Below are 13,480 nucleotides of genomic sequence, written 5' to 3'. Positions count from 1 at the left end.
ATCTTGTGATTGTATAGCATTATTGGATCAGAGATCCCCCTCTGGTGTTTTTCGGCCAACTGCTGATAGTTTACATATATGATGCACTTGTTCGCGTGTGCATCTTTATGATGCAGATGAGATGAAATGATTAAGAAACACAAACGGTCGGTCCCCAAGATAAGGAAATCTCCAACCTGGCCTACAACCAAATCTGACACTCAGCAATCTAGAGGCAGCAAAGCTAACCAGTAGAACACAAGCTGCAGACTATACGCTATGAGTATTCCAGCTGATAACAATGATCTAAGGACCCTCCCATAACTACCTGCCCCACTCCAGTACTTACATACAAATTTCAGTCAAACATTTGTTAAGATGTGTGTAAAACATAATAGAACACTATAAAGACCCACATACACTCAACACAATAATTGTTCAATGGAAAAGTCATACAATCTTAATTGACTGTCTTTTGACTGGGCTGTAACCAAACAGTTGGACAAATATCAGCTGATGGGCCATATGCACATGACTGTGTATTATGGGTACAAACACTTGACTAAACAGCCGATCTGCAATATTCAGATGGGCATTGTCATCAACAACATAGCTTTTTATTGAGAGAGTAGGAAAAAAAGGCCCAACCAAAAAAGATATCTAGTAAAAGAAGAAACTATGGGAAGAGTCCTTCCGAGAAGTTATTTCGGACCGGATGGATGATGAGGCAAAAAGTAGATTTTTAAAAAAAAAAACCTTTTTCATTACATGTTAATTTCTCCCCAAATCTTTAGTGTAGTTTGGTGTATCATTGTATTGTTGCAGTAATCATTATGATACGGTGCTTGAGATCTTATTGTATTGCCTTCATTTCAAGTAGGACATTGAGTACTGATGGAAATTTACACCTTGATTTCTTCTCCTACAGTCAACCTCCCATCTGTGTATGTTGAATAAATATGTGCCTAAAACATCTTGAAACTGAACTCTTTCCATAATGTGAACAATATTAAGCAAACCTGTGACACATTTTTCTTGTAAATAAGTGCGACAAAATCTATTTGTACATTGAGTGGTCTATGTAGTATGCATTAATTGTTAACTAAAATTGCAAAGAGCTTTCTTTATTGTAGTGAACTTTGTGAATGCAATTTTCTTTGCTTTATCAAGGGCTGTCTGTAAGTTAATATAATTTCTGCCTTTATTTAAAAATAATATCATACATGTATATCACTAGGATGAGTATCTGTAGCAGTACTCAGCAGTTTGCATCGTGACATTTTTATTATATGCATTATCTCATCAGATGCATCCAGGCACCTCTAAATAACATGGAATTGACCACTGGATGTCACATGAGTGGATCCACTAGGCAACTGGGAGTATTTTGTGGAACAGGCCAGTCAGGAGAGCTCTGTTACTTCAAATGTGGACTGTTCACTTAATGTCACCTGTGTAACATATCTAACAGGGGCATTTCATGCCTTCTAAAGCTGCACAAGTCGACTGTTGATGATGTGGCCATGAAGTGAAAACACAAAAGAAGAACGATAGTTATACCAAAATCAGTCAGACCTCCTGTACTCATAAACAGTGATTGCTGAGTATTGCAGAGGGTTGTTGTAAAAAAAACACATGAAATCGGTGGAAGGAATTACTAGTGAGTTCCAAAGTACTACCAGCAGTCCATCTAGCTCAATTCCTGTGCATAGGGAGTTCAGAAGAATGGGGTACAATGGTCGAGCAGCTCCTCGTAAGCCATGTATTTCTGTAGCCAGGGCTAAGAGACTCTTGAGGTGGTGACACCACTGGACTGTTGATGATTGGAAATGAATGATGAATCACACTGTACCCTCTGGCAATGCAGTGGAAGGGTTTGGGTGTGGCAGATGCCTGGAGAGGGTTCTCTACCATCATATGTAGTGTCAACAGTGAAGTACGGACGATGTGGTATTACTCTTAAGGGGTTGATTGTGCTGTTAGCGTGCTTAAGAAAACATGAAATGCAGAAGGATATGAACACATTTTACATCAGTGTGCACTGCATGCAGCAGAGAAACGGTTTGTAGACAATGACTGATTGCATCAGCATGACAGTGCACCCTGTCATAAAGAAGAACCTGAGAGGCAATGGTTTCTGGACAGTAACATACCTGGGGTAGTCTGGTCTACTCAAAGTCCCAGCCTGCATCAGTTGGAACACTTTTGGAGTGAGTTTGACATCATGTTTGCTCCATACTCTGGTAGTCCATTCAACAATGGAAAATTAGGGGGAAACAATCACGTACAGTAGAGTCCCATTAATCCGAACTAATTGGGACCAGACCTTGTTTGGATTACCAATTTGTTCAGATTAGCCGGAATTATGGTGACAAGTTTCTAGAATGAAGTATACCAAGCAGATAAGTAGGTACACCATGGTAGCAAATGGGAACAAGTGTGGGAACAATGACTCAATCTCACTCTCTGCCCTTGTTGTGCATTGTTGAGACATTTGTAGTGTCTGAGGTCAGTGCACTGCCAGTTCACTCACAAAGCACTTGGTTATCTTAGTTATCAATCACAGGCACACATAACACTTGTATTGTATCCATTCAGGTGTAGTGGTATACATGTTTTCATCATGAGTAAACGGAAACATACAACGTTAACTCTCAAAAGAAAAACTGAATGCACTGAAGCAGATAGACAGTCCTGAGAATGTATATAAACTGGCAACGGAACTGGGCGTTGGTAAAGCAACCATTTGTGATTGGAAGAAGAATCGAGTGAAGCTTGAACAGTCCCGTGCAATGTTTTCGGGAAAAACACTCGAAATTCGGCAGACTATGAAACAGTTGGGTTGTTCGGGGGAAGAGACCAAACAGCGAAGTCATCAGTTTCATAGGATTAAGGAAGGAAGTTGGCCGTGCTCTTTCAAAGGAACCATCCTGGTATTTGCCTGGAGCGATTTAGGGAAATCATGGAAAACCTAAATCAAGATGGCCTGATGCGGATTTGAATCGTCGTCCTCCCGAAAGCAAGTCCAGTGTGCTAACCACTGCGCCACCTCACTCGGTACCACTATGAAACAGTCCCAGTACGACAGAGTGGATGGAGCTCTTTTCCTTTTGTTTATGCAGGAAATAGAAAGGGGAACTACTTTGAGCGTAGCACTGGTTCAGGAGAAGGCTGTTTACCTGAACAATTTAATGAAAGGTGATGAGTCTTTTAGAGTGAGTACGGGTTGTTTGGACAGATTCAAAAACGTCATGGAATCCGTCAGCTAACAATTACTGGAGAGAAGCTTTCTTCTGATTGGGATGCAGCAAAGGAATATTTGGGTGAGTTTATAAAAATGATAAGAGAGGGAAAGTATTCTCCCCAACAAATGTATAATGCTGACAAGACTGGCCTCAATTTTAGGGCATTGCCAACAAAAAGCCTGGCATCAAAAGCAGAAGACCATGCTCCTGGTTTTAAAATGTGCTAAGATCGTGTGACTATTAGCATGTAGCATCACTGCTGGTAATCACAAGCTGCCATTAATGCTGATCGGCAAATCTGCTAGGCCCAGAGCTTTTAAAAACTGCAACATGAAGTCCCTGCCCATATATTATCGCAACCAGAAAAAAGCATGGATGGATGATAGTTTTCTAAGGAAAATCATATGTCTTGCGATGCAATCCTTTTGACTGATAACATGCCATCTCACCCCAGCATTGTGGAATTACGTGATGGAGAAATTGTGGCAAAGTTTTTGCCGCTGAATGTTACACCACTTCTACAGTCAGTGGACCAGGACATACTGCAAACATTAAAACTGATTTACAGAAAACAATTTTTAAGAATGCTGCTCCAAGATGATAGCATTCCTTGAGTCGACAAAATAAAAAAGACCAATGTGAAGGATGTTGTTTATTGGGCCGCTGAGGCATGGCAGAATATTTCAGAAAATACTCTGAGAAAATCGTGGGGAAAACTGTGGGCATCTCTTGAATTTCAGGACATCCTAGTTGAAAATGAAGAGTAAAATCTACTACAGATGATACAGACAATCCCTAGATGTGAAGAAGCTAGTGAAGGAGACGTTAAATGACTGGATGGCAACAGATGTAGTATGTGTGGAGAACCTTATTTACGCTGATTTAGTTGCTGCTGTGACTCAAGACCAGGAAGAAGTGGACTGCTGTGACGGAAGTGACAATGAGCCTGAAAGCAACAAAGGAGAGCTGGTGCCACACAGTGATGCAGCAGAACCCCTTGACCTGTGCTACGTTATTTGGAGCAACAGCCTACTGCTTCACCTGCTGATTTGATGTTTACGAGATAATGGTGCAACTATGCATCACATAACAGACTGTCTTTATTATACAACAAAACAATGATTGAGTTTTTGTCATCAAAGTAGAGATAAAATGTCCGCTGTATTTTAGTAAGTTTGACCGCTTTTCTTTCATTGGCGTGCATTGTTTAAACCTAATGTTTTCTTGCCAATTTTTCTAATACATGCTTACTGTACTGTGTAAATTAAAATAGTGTGTATGTACAGCAGTTTACTGCACAGTTATCTCTACTTAGACTTACATTTTTCATGTTTGGATTAACTGAACGTTCGGATTACAGTTGGTTCGGACTAGTGGGACTCTGCTGTATTTACAAATTTTTGTGCAGAGATAGGAGGGAATGTCATCAACAACATACTAAAAATCCTGATTCGTGGGGTGTAAGCATTGGGGTGAGGACCATTTAAAGGTCACCTTTTTATTTATTTTTTCCCCTTGATTAACTCAAAAATTGTGGCTTCCAGTGAAAATTTTTCCTATAATAAAATTAAAGTACACTAAATTTCATACAATAAAGGTCCTACTTATTTTCTTTCTAGAACTAATAGTTCCTATTTGCAGGGGATGTAAAATCACACATCATTAAAAATGGTGTTTTAATAGTTTAAATTTAATATTTACTGTTCAGTCTCCCACAAGTCCAACCCCTCTTCCTAGTTGTAGGAGGTGGGCAACGGCATGAAGTAGGGGAGCCTGTAGAGTGAGGTACAGTGGGGACTGGGTGTGCCCTGGGACTGCTACGATAGCTGGCGAAGGTCCTACAGGAACCGTGAAAAGTGATGGCTAACGGAGCTCTGGTGAAGCTATGATAGGCCCAGCAAGCCAGTAGTGGATTATGATTTCCGATTTCAAAAATAGAATGAGCCTCAGAAAGGACAGATTTAATCGACGATGAGCTGGCTATAAACAAAGACTAAGATTTGGACCATTAAATATACAGACATTGACTGGAAAGTTGGAGGAGACAGTAGACATGAAGGAAAGAAGGAAGTTATACCTATTAGGGTAGTTGAAACGAGATGGAAAGGAGAAGGAAGGAGAGGACTGAGGAAAGGCTACCGACTGTACTGGAGTGAAAATGAGGAATGAATTTGAAGTAGAGTGGGAATAGTAGTAAGAGATGGATTAAAAGAGGAAGTGAAGAGAATAAGTGATAGAATGATGAAGATCAAAATATCACTCAAGGGGATGATCATAGAGGCAATACAAGTGTATGCGCCACAGGTGGGTTGCTCTTCTGAGGAGAAGCAAGAGTTTAAAGAGGAAATGCAAAAGCAGATGGGAAGGAAGAATGTGATAGTAATGGCGGATTTAAACACACACGTTGGAAGATAAAGACAGAGCTGCAAAAGTGTGCTTGGACCAGAGGATTGGGGCTCCCGAAATGGGGAAGGTGGAATACTATTGGAGTTCTGTCAAAGAAATAGCTTGCTGGTTGGGAACTCTTGGTTCAGGAAATGAGAGAGCCACAAGATTATCTGGTACGGTCAAGACTTAAAGAGAAAGTCGATAGTTGACTACTAACTGTATGGTAGTGAGATGAATAGGAACATCATTGACATTAAGGTAATACTACGAGAGACCTTGGATAGCGACCACCATTTGCTGGTAATGAATCTGAGAAGGACTAAGGATAAAAAAGGGATTGAAAACCAAGAAAGAGGTATAAGGGTATGGAAGTTGAAGGAGGACGAAGGCAGGCTACAGTACCTACAAGTAGTGAAGGAAAGCACCCCAAAGGATGAGCCAAAAACAGTTGAAGATGAATGGGGTAGATTCAAGAGAACATTAGTAAGTGGTATGGAAGCAATATGTGGGAGGACAAGCAACAAAAGGAGATGGAAAGAAACACTCTGGTGGAATGATAAAACAAAGGATATAATACAGAAGAAGACAAGAGTCTTTAGGGTACGGTTCCAGAAGAGAACAGTAAAGACGAGAGAAGAGTATTAAGCGAGAAAGAAAGAAGCAAAAAGAGCGGTGGCGGAGGAGAGAAGACAGTGGATAGAACAGAGGACCAGAATGATTGAGGAGGATAGTGAAGGTTCAAAAAGGGTGTTATATGGGATGATTAAATGTAAGAGGAAGAACGGTATGACAGATTATGACCAAATGCTGAACAAAAGCGGCCAAGATGTAGAAAATAAGGAGGAACTCAAGAATATGTGGAAGGAGTATTTTGAAGAACTCCTGAACCCGAATGGAGACCTGGATGTGGAGGAACAAACCAAGGAGAAAAAAAAGGAGGAAAAGCAAATAGAAAAAGACCTTACATGGGGAGAAATGGAAGAGGCGTTGGGCAAGATCAAGGAAGGGAATTCACTAGGTCTGGATGGGCTAAGTGTACAGATGATGAGAGCAGCAGGAGAGGTGGGGATACGATGGCTACATCGAGTAATGAAAATTGTGCAGAGACAGAAGATGATCCCAGAAGACTGGAAGAAGGGAATAATTGCCCCAATCTTTAAGAAGGAAAATAGAAAAGATTGCAAGAACTATCGGGGGATAACATTGATGAGTTGGGCAAAGATTTTTGAGAAAATTTTGGAAGCACAAATTTGGGCAAAACTAGAAGTAGGGATGAGAGAACAACACCATGGCTTCAGAACAGGAAGGTCCACAGTGGATCTAATTTGTGCTGTAAGACAGCTGCAGGAACAGCATTATGAATATGGGATGGGTCTACTAATGACCTTCCTGGACATTGAGAAAGCATATGGTAGAGTACATAGAAGCAAAGTGTGGAAAGCCCTAGAGAACAGAGGAGTAGCAAAACATACTATTTGGAGGATATGTGAAATGTACCATGGAAGTGTGTGAAAGATCAGCTTGGATTGAACAGAGCTATAGTGTTTGCAGATGATCTGATGATTTGGGGGGGAATAAGGAGGAGGAAGTACAAGAGCAGTTGGACGTATATGAATGAACAGTACAAGAATATAGGATAGTATAAGTAAGAGTGAGATGATTATCACAACAAGAATGAAGGAGAGAGGAACAACTGGAATAACAATTGGTGGGGAATTGAGGAGAGTGGAGAGTTTCAAGTACCTAGGAAGCCTGATACAGGAAGAGGAAAAAAACGACAGAGAAGTAAACGACCAGGGCAGAAAAGCAGAAGCATTTTGGAAGAGTGTCAGAAGGCTGATTTGGAGGAAGGAGGTACCCCAAATCAACAAAAAGATTATATACCGGTCGTACTATGTCCCAATCCTTACATATGCATCCGAAACCTGAGTTATGAAAGGAAGAGAGAAAAGCAAAGTACAGGTTAGTGAGATGAAATTCTTTAGGAACAGTTTTGAAGTGACAAAGATAGACAGGTTAAGAAATGAGAGGATCAGAGAGTTAATGAAGGTGGAACCATTACAAGAGGAGACAGAGAAATCAAGGCTGAGATGGTATGGGCATGTTAAGTGAATGGAGGAGAAGAGGATACCCAGGAGGATACACGAGATGAAACTGGAAGGAAAGAGACCAAGAGGAAGACTGAGAGATAGTTGGCTGAAAGGAGTGGAGGAATGTGTCCAGAAGAAAGGAGAAGACTGGACCTAGGTGAAGACAGAGAGATGGTGGCAAGACAGAAGACGATAGAGAGGCTTATGTTCCAAATATACATGGCCAGAGGCTGGAAACTGTCCAAGATGATGATAACAAAGATGATGACTGTTAAATGAAGTGGGTTAAGAACAAATATTAAGTGTGTTTACCATGTCTATCCACAGTAGAGTTGTATTAAGGGATAAATTGTGTTCTGGAGGTGTAAGAAGGTGGGATGCGGTGAAGGGTAGAATCATGAAGGAAGGTAGGCCACCTGATAGTGGCCACGCATTTCCCTCTTCCACAGATCTGCAAACAGGAGGAGGACCAGATGATTCCCCAAAACGTCACAACAAACAACTACATGGTGTTTTACAAAGTTATACCCACTCTCCACAGCACACCTTATGAATCACTGGTGACGCAGTGCACATACATGCCAAGGGGGCAGGAGGTTACTTATTTTCCACTAAATGCAGTACTAACACAAGAAACATTTATGGAATCTACATACATCTTTGCACCCTATTCTGCACTGCTAGAGATGAAATTGATTCTTAGTCATTCTGTACGGCAGTTGTAACATTCTTATTTTTAATTTATTAAATGAGTATTTATTTGTAATTGTTAAGTGGGATTTTATGTAAAGTATATTCCTATAAACAATAGCTGAGAAGTGCTTAATTTGTAAGTGTGATGTTGTCAGTGATCTATGTAGTGTTGGTGGGAAAGGGATTGGATTGGTAAATGTGGCACCTTGCTTGCTGTCTGTTGTTAACAACTTATTGTGAAACCACATAATTGTGTTTAGTCACCTGGTGATGAATTAATGTTTGACCAGAAAGATGCCGTACTTCTCTCATCATTAATTATGTTACTGATAGACTACATAAATCTTTATCATTAAGGCATTGTCAGCACTCATAGAGTGGGCTACACAGAGTGGAGCCATTCAATACGCATCCACAGAATATCTTCTGACAGTATGGCATTGATCATATACAAGTCTAGATCAGTAGTCTGTTGTAATGCATTGCTTGACTTATGCTGCCGATGTCTGAAGTTCCATAACACCTAGGTGACCCACCTCTGTTGCAGAGGAAGATAATGAAGGCCTCAGGGCATCTTCAAATGTCAAGACAGCTGAGGTAGGGGGTAATACATTTGATACTCCTCAACTTGTAAAAATTATTCCAGTCAGTGATAGTGGAGATAATGTAATCAAGATTGTCGAACACAAATTGATTGCATGTTACACTGAGTACAAGCTCTTGAGTGTGACAGACAGTTGACAGCTCACATTGTTCAACATTTTTATGTAATATCTCGCTTAACAACTGCAAATAAGCAGTCTCTTAATAAAGTAAAAATAACTCCACTGCTTGCAGTGGAGTTATTTTGTCTATTCATATAAAAGAAATGGATGGAAAATGCTAGGGAGATATAATCTGATTGCAAAATGGCAAGTGAATAGCGCTCATGGTGGGAGAAGTTACCATTCCTGGAAGAAGGATACAGCTGCCGTACAAGATGACTAAGAATCCGTTTCCCCTCTAACAGTGTAGGACAGTATGCAGAGATATACATATATTCTGTCCACAAGTGTTCTGGTGTTATTATTTGTAACTGCATTCCACACAGTATCATTGCACTTTGTGGGAAATGAATACCCACTGACATGTATGTGCACTGTGTCGCCAGTGATATGTAAGGTGCGCTGCAGAGGGCCAGTATAGCTGTGTGAAACATTCTGCAGTTACTTGTTTTGACATTGTGACTTACATAGAGTGACGAATCACTGGCTTGTACTTTGGTTTGCAGAACTATGAAGGAGGGAACTGTATGACCAAATCTAGCAGTCTACATACCCTTGCAATTCCACACCCCCCCCCCCCCCTCTCCCCACCCTGTTATGCCTCCAGAACAGTCATACAGCTCTACTGTGGTTGGACATGGTACACACTTTTAATATTTGTTCTTAACCCACTTCATTTAACAGTAAACCTTAATTTTATATCCTTAAAACACTTTTTTTAGTATACACCAATATGTGAGTTTTCCAGCCTCTGCAATGCAGGAACTATTAGAAAAAATGAGTAGGATCTTTTTAATAGGCAATGTAATTTAGTTTAATTTTTTAATGGGTAACATTTGTGGCAGAAGCTGCAGTTTTTGAGATATTCAAGAGAACCATAAAAAGTGAACTTTAAATGTCCTCGCACTCCCACACTCACATACTGCTGATCTGGATATTTCGGTATGTTATTTATGATATTTCCTCCGATCACTGTACAAAAATTTGTGACTACCGGTACACAAGATTTTCCCATTATTCAGCCTTTGTTTAATCTTCGTTGACTAGGCTACAATGTCCAACATTACTACTGTCTGTGGTTAAAACAGGCTCTTGAGGAAGAATAGACTGCCATTCCTCCACAGACTTTGAGGTACCTCATTAAAAATGTCACGAGGAGAGTTCCAGCCTTAATGAAGGTGTACACCAATAGCTATCCAGATACTTTTGATCAGATAGCGTATGTTGCATACTGAAAAAAGGACTTAATTGCTTCTTTTTATCCTAAAGCAATGTTAAGATCACAGCTTAATGAATTTGCTTCTGTCAACGTAATTTTGGTCTGCAGTGACATCATTGGGCAGTAAAGATGGCCTGTGTATGTATCAAGTTGTAGTTCATTTCTGTCCACAATATCTTTGTTTATGAATGGTTAACATTTTCACCTTCATAGTAACTTTGTTAGCAGTGAAGCAGCTGGTGACTGAAATAAGTTATTTTTCTTCTTCAGGTGTTCCATGTTGATGACTATGAACTTCAGATACTGCTGAAAGGACACTGTCCATTCTGCAGGTATCAGGAGAGACAATCATCGAGTGAAACCGAAGATAATAAATTGGTATAAAATGTCAATGCACTCCCCACCATACAGCCTTGTGCCATTGAAACAAAAGAGGATAATGTGGCACAAATATAATGTAGGAATAATATTTCTCAACACATATATTGATTGATGGAGCAGTATTGCATATATTTGTCACTGAAATGTATTGTAGCCACAAAGCTATGAAAGTGGGGACAACTTATTACTTTTATATAAGGCTCATGTATAGACAAAAATTACACACATCAAGACTTGAGTTACATTGCTTATTGCATTTATTAATGGCAACTTTGTTTCCTATGATATTGTTTTTTCATTGTAAAATCTTATTTGCATCATCCATGCTGTTTGTTTGTCCCACTAATCAAAGTCATTAAATTATTTGAGATTTATGTTGCTCTTGTAAAACTAATATTCAGGTGCAGCTTCTGGTTTCCATACAAGACAAGGCTGCAACATTTATCGATCGAAACTAACCTATACTTTGAGCTACGCAACACATCATTCTGTTACCAAAGCCAAAATTTGTGAGTGAGGGCACAGTGTCACACTCTAATCAAAGGTTTAACATATTGTATCTTGCTTCCATTTCATAATCAATAACTAAATAACATGCAAAGCTAATGTCAAGATAAAATCTACCACAGCACATTTTACCATTAGTGTCACATTTCCTGATGCTTAATCGTACAAAATTGTACAAAAACACTCATTTTGGTGAAATATTTAATGGTTTCTGCATTTTCAATTATAAATCTGAAATGTTTAGTGTTTTGCCTGCAATGTTTATGAGATCATGTGACAAAACAGTGGTGCTTCCATGACATCACTGGCCTCGTGCTGTGACTGTGATTTTTGGATGAATAAATAAATACTAAGTTGTAATTGAGTCAAGCATTGACATGCAACATAATATTTGCTGGTCCATATTCTTTAGTGTGGTAACACAATGCAACAAACTCACTTCCTCTAAAGGAAACAAGCTCATATACACAGATAACATCTAATATTACAGAATGTACTTCTGCTAGACTAATAAGTTAGATTAATAAGAAAGTCTCAATCTTTTAGAAAACCTGAAAGTGAATAAAACCAGGTTGGGGACAACAGGACACGAACAGTGACACTGCAACTCCGCAGTCCACACCTGTGCCTACTACACTACCTTAATCTTTTGAATATAAGTATCTTACATTATATGATTCCTATAGGTCATTAACTGACATTTGATTATAACAAATATTATCAAGTATGACACATTCAAAGTGCCATTACCTTGAAGCAGCCATATTTTTCACAGGCAGCTTATAATATCAAAACAATGAAATACGAAAATTCTTTAACATCAGTATGACATTTCCCATAATTTTCTTGCAATAAGTCGTACCAATAATGATGCATTTTTAAGAGATCCTCAATGTGCTAGTGTTTTGAAACGACATTTATTCGCAGGATGTAAGCTATAATATAAACCCCAACAAACATGGGCTTCTGCTGATTAGGAACAAAACTTAATATGGCATCTCCCAAGTTCTGCTTGTGACATTGGTCAGCTAGGCAGGAGGGGGGGGGGGGGGGGGGGGCAGAAGTGTTATGCTACTATACAATAAAATAGATTCACACATTCACCTTACATTATGTAGCTAAGGGCTACATATTACAAATACTGGGTTGTGTACAGAACAGCTGTCATGACTTCAGTGGAGTAAATTGATTGTGTACAGTCCATAGAATAATAGGTACATTTCTTGTTAAGCAAGTCATAGCCCTATCGATATGTGCTGTTGACCTCACGAAGCTTACTGTAAGGCAAAACCATAATAATATTAATAATCAGTGGCAAATATCCACGCCTTTTCCACTCATTCATAAGTTCAATTCCAAAAAAACCATATCTGGTTATTAAAATAATTTTAAAAGGAATAGTAAAACTACAAATAGAAATTATAACTCCCCTTTTTTAAGCATTAATATACATAAGTCGTGCATATAACAGGTTATTGATGCCATTAAAATTACCCTATATTAACATAAATTAAATATACCAGTCGGACATGGTGACAGGATCCTTCTTACATCTACAATTATTAAAATGCAATATATGGTGAGGAAGGTATGTATAACATACATATTTATTTTCAATACACATATTTGGTACATACACACATTTGCATATACTCATGAACACAAATTTCAAATTGCAGTGAGCTTCTGTATTTAAAGAAGATGGCAATTGTGAAGACAATTTATGTCGACAGTGCTGACGCACAAACACTGTAAAGTATCTCCACTTTTGCAGGCATGAACACACATCTAAGATTCACAACTGGTTATAAATTATATCATTTAAAGAACTTAAAATTACAATTTTTATAGGCTTTGGCTTACCTATGTTGAACTTGTGTGAGTTCCAAAACACATTAGGAACCATTTATACAGCAACGAAGTGTATGTAATTGGAGAAGTCACATAGTGATGTGATGTGAGTCATCTGTGGCAATGCTAATGTCACAAATGTGCTAATGAATCACTGTTATTGTAGCCATGAGCACACTAATAAAATTAACAACCATTTTAACATGACATTAGTAAAAAAAAAAAATTTAAACTGTAATTTCCATATTTACAGGTTTAAGCAGCAAGCACTAAAAGCAGTCGTGGTAGTATGACAAATACGTAACAGTAATTCCCTTCAATTATTATCGGAAGTGATTCATTATGATAATAATGTGATGGCAT

The 13,480-nt window shown here is 38.9% G+C and overlaps 1 protein-coding gene across 2 annotated transcripts in view; it reads left to right on the top strand.

Annotated features, from left to right (window-relative positions):
• Positions 1-11,615, top strand: part of LOC126353939 (intraflagellar transport protein 122 homolog) — a 247,092-nt gene extending 235,477 nt beyond the window's left edge. The window contains exon 25 of one of the 2 annotated variants that reach the window (XR_007565246.1): positions 10,649-10,734. Coding sequence is in view for 1 of the 2 variants with exons in the window: in XM_050003221.1 (XP_049859178.1) it covers positions 10,649-10,762 (114 nt within the window). In the remaining variant the exon portion in view is untranslated. Of the gene's footprint in view, positions 1-10,648 lie in introns of both variants that reach the window. The other variant, XM_050003221.1, reaches the window with a different exon arrangement.
• The last annotated feature ends 1,865 nt before the right edge of the window (positions 11,616-13,480 follow it).

Source organism: Schistocerca gregaria, chromosome 1, assembly GCF_023897955.1.
Source record: "Schistocerca gregaria isolate iqSchGreg1 chromosome 1, iqSchGreg1.2, whole genome shotgun sequence".
Lineage (NCBI taxonomy): Eukaryota > Metazoa > Arthropoda > Insecta > Orthoptera > Acrididae > Schistocerca > Schistocerca gregaria.
This window is presented reverse-complemented; position numbering and strand designations above follow the sequence as displayed.